Raw genomic sequence first — 14,084 nt, forward strand, 5'->3', positions numbered from 1 at the left:
TTCTTACGCGTCACAAGTTTTATACCCGGCTCCTAGCACAACATTTTTCAAATTTTACATTTTTTCTTCATCTGTCATCTACATCTACAACACTTCTTACACCAACACGCTCCTTTAGTTTGCCGCCCTTCCCTAGACCCGCACACTGCAGACTCGAGGCAGAGGCCGAAGCAGAGTGTGAATGAGAGAATGTGAAAAAACAAATATAAGCTGCGGGACGGGGTGGGTTAAACCACTGAAAATTAATTTCTTTATTGTGGCCATAATAATGATCCAATCGGATCCCAATTTGGTGGTCTGATAGACATGGTCATTCCCTACGGAATTAGTGTGTAGTTTTCTTTTATCTTTAAAATTGTAGCTTTTGTAGGTTTTCGCCTTTTCGCGGGGGGCTCATTTTTAAATACACTGAAGCTAGAAGAATGGATGGATAGAATAAATAGTTTAAGCAAAGTTTAAAGCAGTTTAAGCACTCGGCACAGTATCTGAGTACACAGCTGGGAACTCCGTCAGGGCCCGGTGAAAATACTGTCTTAACTAATTATATTTCATCAAGTAGGGAGCTTTCAGTTAATAAAGGGCAGAAAATGACGTTCGACCTTGGAAAACTGTATGGATACACATGACATGTTCACAAAGCTGTAAAACTGTTAAGGGTCCTGTGAAAAACGTATTCTGCATCAATGTAGGTAGTTCTTATAGCACTGAGCATTAAGAATAGTGAAATTTGACCGAGCTATTAAGTAACTGATTAGAGAAGAATGAACATACATCTTGAGATTTCTTTTAAATAGTCTAGTTTAGGTTCTTTAGACTGGCTAACTCTTTGGTGAACGAAGATGTAGTCGGACACGAGAGTGGGACAATTAATGAAATATTAATAGGTCAAAATTGTTTTGCTTTAAAATATAGCTGGCAAATTTATTTGTATTGGTTTATTTAGCATTTTCTGAGCAAAACAGATTTTCAGAAATTAGAATTTTACTCTTGCGCGCACACTCCAAGACAACCAAACATAATTAGGTCTTCGTCATCTGCTTTTGCAAAAATACCGTTTGTTGCATATGGATATGTGTCATATTTGCAGTTACGCACTACGCCGGTAAGATATTTGCTGTCATACTATGAAGTGTCTGCAGAATGCTTAAAGCTGCAGAAGACAATATGTTTGATGAAATCAATAAAAATAACGTTTTAATACTCGGTTTTTTTTAAGTTTTTTTCTAGGTTTTTTCAGTTTTTCTCTTTTATGAGATGGGAGTTCTCTCCGTTTGCTAAGCAGTCTGGGAATTTCTCTCCTGCTGGACGCTCTCCTGTACTAATTTTTGCGTTTCAAATATGAGCAAGAAATACACCAGAAAAATACTAAATCTAATATACGTTCACACTTCAAAATATACCGAATACTAAATCAATATCCTCGATTTTTATATTCCTTTCAGTATTACCATATAGTTAGGATTCTCAGCCACGAAACAATAAATTTATACGATTCTTGAATAAATGACCTGTGGGCTGAGATTCTTAGCTAGTAATGTTAGAGATTAGTCCTCAGACACGCAAAATATTCTTGAGACAAAATCAGGGATAATTTTCCCATAGAAACGATTAGAAATCAACCCTGTTCTTTGTTCGACAGACAATTTTCCCTCAAGAATTTTGCAGTTTGCAGAAAACTTAGCCGATTAAATACAGAATCAGGAAACGAGGAAGGAATCAAGCCTAGTACTCAGACCGAAAACAAGTTTGCTAGCAAACTGTGCGGTGAAAAACGCATTCTGTACGGTGTAACTTCTCAGGCAGCTGTGTTGTTTTGTTTACCTTATTGAAAATGTGTGAAAATGGAATAAAAGGTTAATAAAACAATGAATAATACACTAGAATAAACTAGAAAATAACGTTATGTTATGACGATTTAGAACTTATTTATTCAGACGAGCGATAAATGTACTCATTTTATCAATTTAAAGAGATAAAACAATTGTTTATTGCATTTCTGTCCTGCCGGAACGGACTTATCCAATAATGCTATGGTTTCTACATGCACTGTTGTCCTCCATGCTCCATGTCCACTCTGAAATACAGCACTCCGCTATATTTGTAAAAAAAATTTGAATTCCTAATGTGTTTCATTTTATAAACAACCACAAAACAGTGTAGCCAGAGAGCATGCACTTGGGTCTACTTTGGTCATACTGGGCTCAGAGCGAAATAAATTGCACTTTCTGTCGCAAGAATATTTTGCGTGTCTAAGTACTTCGCTTTAAGCTTAAATAAATATCGTTTCACTACTCTAGCGCTTTTTCTTAGCTAACAATATATTTATATTTTTATATCCGTGTGGCAACACTGCAAACACGTCACTGCTACAAAAACATGTAAAATGTTTACGTTTTAAATGCATTTATAATTCGTTTTTATGCCCAACATGAAATTTTCTGACGTCTTGCGTCGCTTTGACGCCTACCCCCGCACTTTGGACGATTTCAGTGTGCGCACAGTGGGTGGCGCCGCTGGTGAGTGTTTTAAACATTAGCTTAGATACGAAAATAGAACACAATCAACCGGTACTATTTTTATCAGTAACTATCATCAGTACCAGCATTATAAGCCTGCTGATCTTCCTCGAGTTTCTAAACTACATGCAGCCCGCACTGAACGAGGAGCTGTTTGTGGACACCACAAGAGGCCACAAGCTGCGCATAAATTTGGATGTCACACTTCACAACTTGGCCTGCAACTATATATCACTGGACGCGATGGACTCGTCTGGCGACACACACTTGCGGGTGGACCACGATATATTCAAGCATAGGCTCGACCTGAAGGGTGAGCCACTCAAGGAGACGCCCATCAAGGAAATTGTGGCCGTCTCGCCGCCGAACAAGAATGTCACATGCGGCAGCTGCTACGGGGCCGAGCACAACGCAACGCAGTAAGCTAATAAATCATCAAAAAGTATCGCTGGGAAAGCACCTAAAAACGATTAAACAAAATTTCCCAGTTGTTGCAACACGTGCGAGGAAGTTCTGGATGCTTACCGCCTGCGCAAGTGGAACGTCCAAGTCGACAAGATCGAGCAGTGCAAGGGAAAGTACAAACGCACCGATGAGGACGCCTTCAAAGAGGGTTGTCGCATACAGGGACACCTTGAGGTGAATCGAATGGCGGGCAGCTTCCATTTTGCTCCCGGCAAGAGCTTCTCCATACGTCAGTTCCACATACACGACTTCCAGTTTAGCAATGTAAAGCTCTCCCACACAATCAACCATTTGTCCTTTGGGGAGAAGATAGAGTTTGCCAAGACGCATCCCCTGGACGGTCTGCGTGTGGACGTTGCAGGTGTGTACGCATCGGGAGGGTTCATTTAAAGTCTCTATTGCAATAACTTAGCGTAATTTAAACAATGCTTGAATAATTATTAGTTTAAGTGTGTATAGTCTAAAACTTCGCCAAAAATGCCAGTAGAAGGGTGTCTCTAGAGGCTGCTATGTTCGCTCAACAGCGAATTCCTGTACCAATGGCCATGAAGGTGCCAAAAGTTCCACCGCCCTGTATCATCACCTTTCCGACATTGTTGATAAGCTCGCGTCCACGTAGTCCGTATCTACAAAAGCGAGTTTCAGTCGTTAGTTAGCCGGCATAATTACATAACAAAGTATCTGAGCTTGCGTCATTTTCCACAGTGTATTCTAAAGCCAACTCACCTGAGGGCCGAGAAGCCCCCGAATAATGCTCCACTGGCCATGCCGACGCAGAAGCCAATGATAAAGCCAGTCTTCATCTTATCAAAGCATGTGGGTCCCTGCTGGGAGAAGGAGCTCGAAGGCAACGGCATACCGTTCTCTTTTTATTGTCCGCAGATGTGTTGTTGGCGAGGAAACCAAAGTCGCGAGAGTCGCTTCTTCGGTTCGTGCTGTAAAAGCTCGATGAAATTATCAACAATCAGTATATTTTCGATGTATTATATATTATTAGCTAGACTTTGTGACCGAACGAAGCTACTGTGAAGTGAATGTGATATATACATATGTATGTGTGACATTGTGTGTGAGCTGTCAAATGGGGCAAGGGTTGCCACGTTGTTTAATAGCTGCCACTGAAATATCGTACAAGCGATATAAGATTTATTACTAGAGGAAAAACGTAATTTCCAATACACGCCTGATAACCTCTACGCCAGGTAAGTAATGGTGTAAAACTGTAACCAGTTACATATCTCAACGTGGCGATTTCCACCTTGTAAAGGCGGGCGGCCAAATAATCCCCCTCTACCCAAGGGTAGAGCGGTAACAAAAAAAAAAAAAAAAAAAAATTTATTAATTTTTTTTTTACAGAAACCAAAAGCGAAATGTTCAATTATTACTTAAAAATCGTACCTACACTATATATGCGCCAGAGAGATGGCCAGCCAATTTACACAAATCAATTCTCCGTCACACGATACCGCAAAGATCTTACAGATCGCGAAAGGGGAATGCCGGGCATATTCTTCAGCTATGAACTATCGCCGTTGATGGTAAAATATGCACAAAAACACAGGTTAGTTAACATCATAGAAAGATCATCTGATCTTAGAGCGTCAACAAATAATTTGCGGAATTTATTATACCAGCTCCTTTGGCCATTTTGCCACAAACTGTTGCTCCATTATTGGCGGGGTCTTCACGGTGGCCGGCATTTTGGCTGTTCTGCTGAACAATTCCTGGGAAGCCATACAACGCAAGTTGGACGCGGGAAAACTGAGCTAACAACTAGAATCTCCTTTACAGCTTTATTGCAGCTTTACAACGCCTATCTCATTTTAAGCCAGACAAATTTATTAATAAAAGTGCTTCATTTGATAGTATAGACAAAAGGACCATTATTTTAAGTTGTTCAATTTCCAACAGAGAGAAACCCGGAGGTATTGGAAAAGTATTTTGCGTTGGCTTCCGTTTGTGATCGTTCCGCCGCCTGCGGATTCACAATCTCCAGACCCTGCAGTGGCGTGAAGGCTACACTAGAGGCCGTGCCAGAGATTTGGCGCTTGACCGTTGTGTTGCCGCCATATACCTGCTGTTTCTGCAGGTTTTTGTGCAGAGTCTTGCTGATGCGCACCTTAGTCTTCTCATCCACCTGGGGCAAGCGGATACGGCCAGTTCCGGTCTTTCCAATGGTGCCACGGGAGTAGCCCAAATCGCCCTGGTAGGCATCCTCTTCGATCTGGAATACAAACAAAAAATATTACATAAATTCTCAACAAATCTCGGCGTCCACCTACATCACCAAAATTCATGCGGTTCGCCTGCTTCCGGAACTCAGTCAGGGCATACCGTTCTTTCATCTTGCGCACGCGTTTTCCTCCACGCTTTTTCTTGCTTCCCTCAATGGGCTTGGGGAGCGGCTTGATAAACTTCACCGGCGGTGGCTCCTGCAGCTTGTCCAGCTTTTTTTCAATGTCCTCTTTGAACCGCAATCCAATTTCGCCATGGATGCTCTCATGACAGGCATCCACACGAGCAGCCAGAACGGCTTTGGCTGCAACCAACCTAGCCGCCTTACGTCGCAAATCCGGCGCCGTGTCCTGGACAATCTGCGAGTAATAAACATAGCCCGTATGCGGAAGCATCTGTGTCTGTGAGAAGCCCGAAAGAGTTTTCCTTTGTGATCCCAAGACCTGAACATTGCAGGCCGGCATCTTAGAGATCTTGGTGAGACCGCCAGCGATTCCTAAAAGTTTGGCCGCCGTGGAAGCACCGATTATCATGGAAAGATTTGGGGCTATGAAGGTCATGCGGCTCTCAACGTATTCATAAATTTTTGACTTGAAGTTATTTAGCTCAATGGCCATCTCACAGGCTTCATCAATTTTGGCCTTTTCCGCCGGCGTCAGCATGGTACCTTGCGTAGTGGAGGCTGTCACAGAGACAATCATAATGGTGGCCTGCGTAAGTATGGCCTGTAGCTTCTCGTTGCTTTTCACCTGGTCCAGGTCATTGCCCAACTCCTTGACCGCAAGCAAATACTCAATTTCGCCAACTATCAGCGAATCTAGTTCTGGGAAGCGCTTCTGATATTTCTCCTTGGTGAACTTGTGCACTATGGAGATCTCGTTGTCAATGTCTACGGCAATGGCATTGGCGTCCACAATTAGACAGTATTCCGGGTCGGACTCCACGCTGCCCAGCATTTCGGCGGCGGTCCTCTGTCTACTGGCGTAATGTTCGATCTGCTGGAGTGTATCCTGCAAACGCTTCGAGTCACGTAACTTACACAGCTCGCGCACCGACTGCACTGTGACATCCACGTCCATCAAATTTGGAGCTGGCTTCAATAGTTTTTCCGCCAATTCCTGTAAGAGGTACTCCTTTCAAGCTTGTAGGTTTGGGGCATTATATTTATTCTTACTTTTTCATCCTCGGCATTTCCCATTTCAGTATCATCCTCGTCCAGCTCATTGTCGTTGTCCTCCTCAAGGTCAGCCAGTAATTCGTCCGCAAGCGACATTTTCCTTTTTCTTTTTTTTTTTTTTGAGGTTTTATGTTACCGCTCTACCCTTGGGTAGAGGGGGATTGTTTGGCCGCCCGCCTTTACAAGTTGGAAATCGCCACGTCGAGATATGTAACTTGTTACAGTTTTACTCAAATTTTGTCGATGAACTCGATTAAAGTTTGGTGAGAGCTAATTTGTTCTTTTGCGAAGAATTTATAGATATTATTATATTTCCTTAGCGATGGGTAGTTTAGTCTTGTTGTGTTGTACTTGGTACAATTAAAAATTATATGCAATGCGTCATCGATAGTATCGCAAGTATCACAAATGTTACTTGCGACTACGTGCATTTTGGCAAGTGTGTGCCTATCAAATGCACTGCCGCTAAGCAGTCTATTTATCCTTTTAGCGTCAATGGCTTTTAGCTTATTTCTATTTAGGAACCATGGTTTTGTTGAGGTAGAGGGAAAAAGTGAGCAGTATCCTCTGCGTTTAACACTGGCAAAATCGGCATACTCTCTCTCTCCCATTCTTCTTTCATTTTCCTTTACAAATACAAATTGCTTAGTTAGTGAAACTGTTTTTATTTTCTGAGGCTCTATAAAATATGCTGTCAGACCCTCGAAAATACACCCTTTAAATTTCAAAATATACCGCAAGCCAAAGCCTGTTAGCGCGCCTTGGGTCGTCTTGCGTCGGGAGGAGGGCGGGTTGGCTGGCTCCCCGCGACGGCGTACTGCGCGCCGCGCTAATTGGCTTGGCCAGCGCTCGTACGTCCTTTCTATCTACAATCCGATTATAAGCTCCTTTTAATCTCGATTTGTATTGATCTGATCTCGATGATATCGATTCGTTGCAAAAATTACCAAAATCACAAACAAGACAAAACTAAAATGAAAGTAACTACGGGAGAGGTAGGCTAGTATAAGAAATTTAAGAAGAGGAAGGGAGTTACTTGAGGATATAATGTGGTAGAGGGAATTCTAATCCGAGCATAAAACCCTAAAGGGTTCGTGTGAGGCATAATTCGATCTACATAGTGGAAGGAACAAAGGAATAAAGTTTCTAGTGGGTCTAATGGGAATCGTAAAGTTTATGCGGCTCAATAAGTGAGGGCTGTCTACATCCCCCTTGATCAAGTTGTGCATAAAAATTACACCAAGCATTTTTCTACGACTAACTAAGGATGGAAGATTTATTAAAAGAAGTCTACTACGGTAGGATGGCAGTCTCACAGTTGCATCCCAGTTGAGGCCCCGTAGGGCAAATAATAAAAAGCTTTTCTGTACTGATTCAATACGGTCCTGATGTATATTGTACTGAGGTCACCATACACATGAGCCGTATTCTAAAATCGGACGAACAAGCGAGATATAGAGAGTCTTAGTTATATAGGGGTCATCAAATTCCTTTGACCACCTCTTTATAAACCCAAGCACACCCATGGCTTTATTTACCATGGTAGAAATGTTTTCAGAAAACTTTAACTTGGGGTCTAGTTTAACACCTAGATCATCAACCAATGTAATTCTCTCAAGAGAACTACCGCAGAGGGTGTAGGGAGCCAGGAGCCAAAAAGTCATTACATTGCACTTCGAGGCATTAAGTTGTAACATATTTGCACAGCACCATGACTCAAAGCAATTGAGATCAGATAACAAGCGAGAGTGAAATGAAATGTCCTTATACTGGACACAGAGCTTAACATCATCCGCATACATAAGTACTCGAGAATTTGTTAATACAGAAGTCAGGTCATTCATAAATAGTGTGAAAAGTAAGGGGCCTAAACCCTGTGGTACTCCAGAAGTAACCATAACAGGTAAAGATAAGGAGTTTTTGAAAAGTACCCTTTGAGACCTAGAACACAGGTAGCTAGAAATCCATCTCAAAATATTGGGCGGAAACCCTAGAAGGTCGAGCTTTTGTGCAAGAAGAGAATGGTTTACAGAATCGAATGCCTTACTGAAGTCAGTGTAAATAACATCCGTCTGCAAGTTACCTTGGAATCCTTTAATGACAAAGGAGGTGAACTCTAAAAGATTAGTGGTTGTTGATCGTTAGGCTAATAACATATTGCCTTGCCATCTCGTGTAGAGATTTGCGACAATCTGCCACTGTGGTCGAATTCGACGAAATCGCGTTTAGTGCTTTTAGTGCCGCCTGGCTGTCACTATATATGTTTAGGTGAGTAGCCGCGACTGAGATCTCTTGAAGGCATCTTAGCGCTTCATTTATAGCAATGACTTCCGCTTGGAAGACACTGCAGTGGTCTGGAAGGCGAAAGGAATGCCTCATATTTAGTTGCCTGGAGTAGATTCCTCCGCCAACTTTGTTGTCTAGCTTGGATCCATCAGTAAAGATGTTGATTGCCCCCGTAGGACCAGGTTGGCCCTCGAGCCATTCCTCTCTGGGGGGGATTTTAGCCTCGAAGGGGGTGGCTGGGTACCTATGGTACTGGGTACCTATGGATATGGCTGGATACCTATGAGGTATTATATTAGTGTCCCTAAAGATCGCTGAGTGACCATATGGTCGTGACGTCCATAGACGTATTGCTGCCCTTGCTACCTATTCCTTCCCTGCAAGGTCTATGCCCTGCAGGCGTAGAATGGCATTTAGTGCGTCATTTGGTGTGGTGCGGAGAGCGCCACTGATGCAAAGAGTGGCCGTTCGTTGGAAGTTCGCCAGTTCAGCGGTGGTTGTCTTTTTTGACAGAGCCGGCCACCATACTGTGACTCCGTAGATCAGTATTGGTTGTATTGCGGTTGGTATTACGTGGGTTCATACCCCATTTTAGTCCGATGGCTTTTTTGCAGGTGTATAGGGCCATAGTGGCCTTCTTCACTCTTTCTTTCGTATTTAGGTTCCAATTTAACTTCCTGTCTATTACCAACCCAAGGTAACTGGCACTGTCGCTAAAGGTTAACATACATTTGTTTAGTGTTGGGTGGTTGAGTTGCTGAGTTTTGTACTTTTTAGTGAATAGCACAAGTTCCGTTTTCGAGGCATTTACACCTAATCCGCACGATCTTGTCCATTCTGACAATCGAGCAAGTTTTGTGGTCATAAGATCACAGAGTGTTTGGGGGAATTTTCCCGTGAACATTAGGACAACGTCGTCTGCATATGCCACTACTTTGCAACCACCCCCCTCCAAGTCACATAGAATCTTATTGACTGCAATGTTCCATTGGAGGGGAGACAGGACACCTCCTTGCGGGGTGCCTCTGTTTACATACCTTGTCTGAGTGGACGAACCCATTGATGATGTCACCGTCCTGCATGTGAGCAATTGATCGATGNTTTTAGCCTCGAAGGGGATGTCTGTGTACTCTCTGGGAACGCAATAATCAGTCCTATGAGGTATTATATTAGTGTCCCTAAGGATCGCTGAGTGACCATATGGTCGTGACGTCCATAGGTCCGAATCTCGCAGACGTATTGCTGCCCTTGCTGCCTGTTCCTTCCCTGTAAAGTCTATGCCCTGCAGGCATAGGATGGCATTTAGTGCATCATTTGGTCTGGTGCGGAGAGCGCCACTGATGCGTTCGTTGGACCTTTGCCAGTTAAGCGGTGATTGTCTTTTTTGACAGAGCCGGCCACCATACTGTGACTCCGTAGATCAGTATTGGTTGTATTGCGGTTGGTATTACGTGGGTTCATACCCCATTTTAGTCCGATGGCTTTTTTGCAGGTGTATAGGGCCATAGTGGCCTTCTTCACTCTTTCTTTCGTATTTAGGTTCCAATTTAACTTCCTGTCTATTACCAACCCAAGGTAACTGGCACTGTCGCTAAAGGTTAACATACATTTGTTTAGTGTTGGGTGGTTGAGTTGCTGAGTTTTGTACTTTTTAGTGAATAGCACAAGTTCCGTTTTCGAGGCATTTACACCTAATCCGCACGATCTTGTCCATTCTGACAATCGAGCAAGTTTTGTGGTCATAAGATCACAGAGTGTTTGGGGGAATTTTCCCGTGAACACAAGGACAACGTCGTCCGCATATGCCACTACCTTGCAACCACCCCCCTCCAAGTCACATATAATCTTATTGACTGCAATGTTCCATAGGAGGGGAGACAGGACACCTCCTTGCGGGGTGACCCTGTTTACATACCTTGTCTGAGTGGACGAACCCATTGATGATATCACCGTCCTGCATGTGAGCATTTGATCGATGAGCATCACCAAGTGGCAGTCCACCCCCAGGTCAGTCATGGCCGCCGTAATGGCTCCTGGCTCGACGTTGTTGAAGGCTCCCTCAATATCGAGAAAGGCTGCTAGGGAGTATTCCTTAAGGTGTAGAGCTTTCTCTATACCTGAAATCACTTCATGTAGGGCCGTTTCCGTGGATTTACCTTTCCGGTATGCGTGTTGTGAGTCTGCCAGCATCTGAGGGTTGATGATTGTCCTCAGATGTAGACCGACTATTCTTTCAAATGTTTTTAGGAGAAAGGAGGTCAGACTAATCGGTCTGAAGTCCTTTGCCGTCGAGTTGGAGGCTTTTCCCGCTTTCGGGATGAAGACAATTTCTGCCTTGAGCCATGCTTTAGGAATCTTTCCTACCTTTAGTATCTTTTTGAAGATACATTGCAGCCAGCGGATAGGTTGTTCCCCAGCTCTCTGAAGTTGAGCTGGGATCACCTTGTCTGGACCTGGCGATTTGAACGGTTTGAAGCTGTTCACCGCCCAGCAAATGTTCCGTTTTGTGAGTAGGTGCGCCATCGATGTGGCTGGGCCTTCACCGGGGCGTTCCGGTGCTTCGGTGGTTGTACACCCTGGAAAGTGGGTATCGAGTAGGATGTGTAGGGACTCCTTGCTGGAGTTGTTCCATGCCCCATCTGTACTCTTGATGTATCCCACAGAGGTATTCGTTTTCGAGAGGATCTTGCGCAACCTTGCGGCTTCTGACGTTTCTTCGATTTTGGTACAGAATTTTTGTCAGGAGGCTCTTTTCGCTCTCCTAGTTTCTTTTTTGTAAAGGGCAAGGCTGGTCTTGTAGTCTGCCCATAGATCGTCCTCGTTGCTGTTTTTGGCTTTATTAAAATTGGCTCTGCAGCTTTTACGTAGGACTTCAACGGTTTCTGGGGGGTTTCTTCTTCCCTCTCGGTTTAATGGGGGGACACGCTGCCCTGAAGGCTTTATTACATGCCTCCGTGAATCTATTTACAAGACTGTTAAGGTCATCTTGTGTATCAGGGTATGTTGATGCTGTTGGGGGAAGAAGTTCTTCCAGGGTTTTAGAATATGCCTGCCAGTGGGCTTTCCTGGCCATTGGGCATTCGAGAGATATTATCGTCTTTATATACCTATGGTCGGAGAAGGAGTGCTCTTCTAGGACTCTCCAGTCCTTGATAAAGCCTAGTATGCTATGGGACACTAGGGTGAGGTCTATGACCTCCTGTCGGTTCTTTATAATGAAGGTGGGGTCATTCCCCCGATTACAGAGAACCAGATTCGAGTTTAGGATAAAGCTGAAAAGTGACTCACCCCTTACATCGCAACCTATCAGTAGGCCTGTGTTTGACCTCTCGCTGTCGCTGGTTATCTTGCGGACGAAGTCGCTGGGAGGGTCACATTGTGTGTCCCTTGCAGCTCTAGGCTAGCTGCTGTGTTGTCGCCATCGCTTAAATTTTGGTGCAGAAAGATGTTTACGTGCTTTCTAGCTAAAATGCTGGTACGAATTTTACCTTCCTTACGTTCTACAATCAGCTTGTAGTCCTTCGTCGTTAATCCACAGACCTTGTCTCCAACCACCCAAGGCTCCTGGATTAGGACTACGTCGCCTCCGCTCGATTCCAAACGGAGTAGGAGGGCAGCAGTTGCTGCTTTACAGTGGTGGAGATTTATCTGAAGGAGCCTCAGAGGGATCCTTTCCTATCTCCACCACTGTGTTGTCGGCGTCCGACTCGCCGGAGCTTTCGTTCCGGCACATTGGCTCGAACTCCAGCATCAGCTCCGACTCTAGGGAGTCACCTTCTTGGGCCCCCTCCAGCTCGTTTACGGGTGCCTCGATCTCCGAGGCAACATCCTGCTCGACTGGGTTGTCGACAGGACGCACCCCGGCCGCTGCATCCGACTTGTACACCTTTACAGTGACAGAGTTGAACTCAACGTTGAGCTCATTTTTGGCTGCCTCTATCGCTGCAACATTAGCAGGATGCGTTCTCTGTCTCTGTCTCTGTCTGTCTCTGTTCTCTGCCAGTCCTCTGAGGGTCTGGTTTCTGTGCTCGCGTACTGAAGACGGAGTATGTGCCCTGCACTCCTCTTTTCGGCGTATGTGAACCGATTGGCTTCGGCGCTGGTCGATGACCCAGCCTCACCCCTCTACTTTGCCAGAAGGTCGGACAGCCGCAATATTGCTTAGCTTCCTCTCCAAGGCGTCAGTATTGGGGGGTACTGTGCCATCCACCCCAGGATTGGAGTGGGGCCCCAACGGGCTCGCTCCCTCGCTGTCCACCGGGCAGGACTTTCCTGCTGTCGAGCGGGTTAGGCCAGGCCTTTGGGCCGCTGCCTTTCCCTGCTTGGGATTTCTCCCTTCAGACGTTTGGTGAGTGTCTCTCTCATTTGTTTTTTATACCCGGTACTCGAAGAGTAAATAGGGTATATTGTATTGGTGGGGAATAACGGTTGTATGTAACGCACAGAAGGAAACGTTTCCGACCCCATAAAGTAAATATATTCTTGATCAGCATCAATAGCCGAGTCGATAGAGACATGTCTGTCTGTCCGTCTGTCCGTCTTGTTTGTCGGCTAGTTCTCAGAGGCTATAAGAGCTAGAGCCACCAAATTTTGGCTCCGGACTGCTGTATGCTCACACTGAAACCAGTGTATTTCAAAAATGAGCCACGCCCCCTTCCACCCCCGCAAAAGAGCGAAGACCCCCCAAATCTACAGTTTTGAAGATACAAGAAAACTAAAAACGCCATTCCGTAGGATGCCATATCTATCAGATCACCAAATTGGGATCCGGTCGGATCATTATTATAGCCAAAATGGAGAAATTAATTTCCAGTGGCTAAACCCACCCCGTCCCGCAGCTTTTGTTGCTCTTTTTACATTCTCTCATTCACACTCTGCTTCTGCTTCACTCGGCCCCTGCCTCTGCCCTCCCCCTGGCGTAACTCTTCCGACTTTTAACCCACCCCGTCCCGCAGCTTGTATTTGTTTTTTTTTTGTGTGAGGGCGCTGCCTCTGCCTCTACCGCAAGTCAGCAGTATGTGGGTCTAGGGAAGGGCGGCGAGTGTGCTGGTGTGAGAAGTGTTGTAGATGTAGATGACTTTGTAGCATTAAGCTACTGACAGAAGCTTGTTGCTATAGAACATACATGTAATATGTGAATACGATAGAGAAAGAGGAAGAACATGCATTTAATAGGTGAATATCGAAATTGAAAAGAAGAGATTAAATTGATTTGAATTCCGACTCGGTCGAACAGCAGCACTTGGCTTTTTATTTCGAGATTTTGATTCTGAACTGGTTGCGAAGAGTTGCGGAAACAGTGGCCAAAAGCTAATTTTTAAAAGTTAAAACCAAGACACGGTTTTTAACGCTCTGTATTAGAAAAAGAGTGACCATCAAAGTTGTGTATAAGAAATTTTCATAGA

The 14,084-nt window shown here is 44.5% G+C and overlaps 3 protein-coding genes across 3 annotated transcripts; 1 reads left to right on the plus strand and 2 right to left on the minus strand.

The window, feature by feature from the left end:
- The first annotated feature begins 2,355 nt into the window (after positions 1 to 2,355).
- Positions 2,356 to 4,849, plus strand: LOC117579356 (endoplasmic reticulum-Golgi intermediate compartment protein 3). The gene is made up of 5 exons (XM_034265189.1): positions 2,356 to 2,516; positions 2,584 to 2,935; positions 3,005 to 3,342; positions 4,338 to 4,542; positions 4,616 to 4,849. The coding sequence occupies exons 1-5, from the start codon at positions 2,420 to 2,422 to the stop codon at positions 4,749 to 4,751; spliced, it is 1,128 nt and encodes a 375-aa protein (XP_034121080.1). The 5' UTR covers positions 2,356 to 2,419; the 3' UTR covers positions 4,752 to 4,849.
- On the minus strand, positions 3,363 to 4,007 carry LOC117579357 (reactive oxygen species modulator 1). Its single transcript, XM_034265190.1, has 2 exons — positions 3,708 to 4,007; positions 3,363 to 3,607 (listed from the first exon to the last, which is right to left on the minus strand). The coding sequence occupies exons 1-2, from the start codon at positions 3,836 to 3,838 to the stop codon at positions 3,499 to 3,501; spliced, it is 240 nt and encodes a 79-aa protein (XP_034121081.1). The 5' UTR covers positions 3,839 to 4,007; the 3' UTR covers positions 3,363 to 3,498.
- LOC117579355 (U4/U6 small nuclear ribonucleoprotein Prp31) lies at positions 4,761 to 7,048 on the minus strand. Its single transcript, XM_034265188.1, has 4 exons — positions 7,030 to 7,048; positions 6,391 to 6,503; positions 5,264 to 6,334; positions 4,761 to 5,205 (listed from the first exon to the last, which is right to left on the minus strand). Exons 2-4 carry the CDS (start codon positions 6,487 to 6,489, stop codon positions 4,879 to 4,881), a joined length of 1,497 nt encoding a protein of 498 aa, XP_034121079.1. The 5' UTR covers positions 6,490 to 6,503; positions 7,030 to 7,048; the 3' UTR covers positions 4,761 to 4,878.
- Between the last annotated feature and the right edge of the window lie 7,036 nt (positions 7,049 to 14,084).

Source organism: Drosophila guanche, unplaced genomic scaffold (genome assembly GCF_900245975.1).
Source record: "Drosophila guanche unplaced genomic scaffold, DGUA_6, whole genome shotgun sequence".
NCBI classification, from domain to species: domain Eukaryota; kingdom Metazoa; phylum Arthropoda; class Insecta; order Diptera; family Drosophilidae; genus Drosophila; species Drosophila guanche.

What these genes read in the sequence shown, in the direction of transcription:
- LOC117579357 (XM_034265190.1), bottom strand. Translation starts at nt 3,838, where the DNA reads ATGCCGTTGCCTTCGAGCTCCTTCTCCCAGCAGGGACCCACATGCTTT. An exon ending in GGGGGCTTCTCGGCCCTCAG is followed by an intron (nt 3,608 to 3,707) that starts GTGAGTTGGCTT and finishes TCGCTTTTGTAG; the next exon opens with ATACGGACTACGTGGACGCG.
- LOC117579355 (XM_034265188.1), bottom strand. Translation starts at nt 6,489, where the DNA reads ATGTCGCTTGCGGACGAATTACTGGCTGACCTTGAGGAGGACAACGAC. An exon ending in GAAATGCCGAGGATGAAAAA is followed by an intron (nt 6,335 to 6,390) that starts GTAAGAATAAAT and finishes TACCTCTTACAG; the next exon opens with GAATTGGCGGAAAAACTATT. An exon ending in ACCGCATGAATTTTGGTGAT is followed by an intron (nt 5,206 to 5,263) that starts GTAGGTGGACGC and finishes TTTGTATTCCAG; the next exon opens with ATCGAAGAGGATGCCTACCA.
- LOC117579356 (XM_034265189.1), top strand. Translation starts at nt 2,420, where the DNA reads ATGCCCAACATGAAATTTTCTGACGTCTTGCGTCGCTTTGACGCCTAC. An exon ending in CACAGTGGGTGGCGCCGCTG is followed by an intron (nt 2,517 to 2,583) that starts GTGAGTGTTTTA and finishes TATTTTTATCAG; the next exon opens with TAACTATCATCAGTACCAGC. An exon ending in AAATATGCACAAAAACACAG is followed by an intron (nt 4,543 to 4,615) that starts GTTAGTTAACAT and finishes TTATTATACCAG; the next exon opens with CTCCTTTGGCCATTTTGCCA.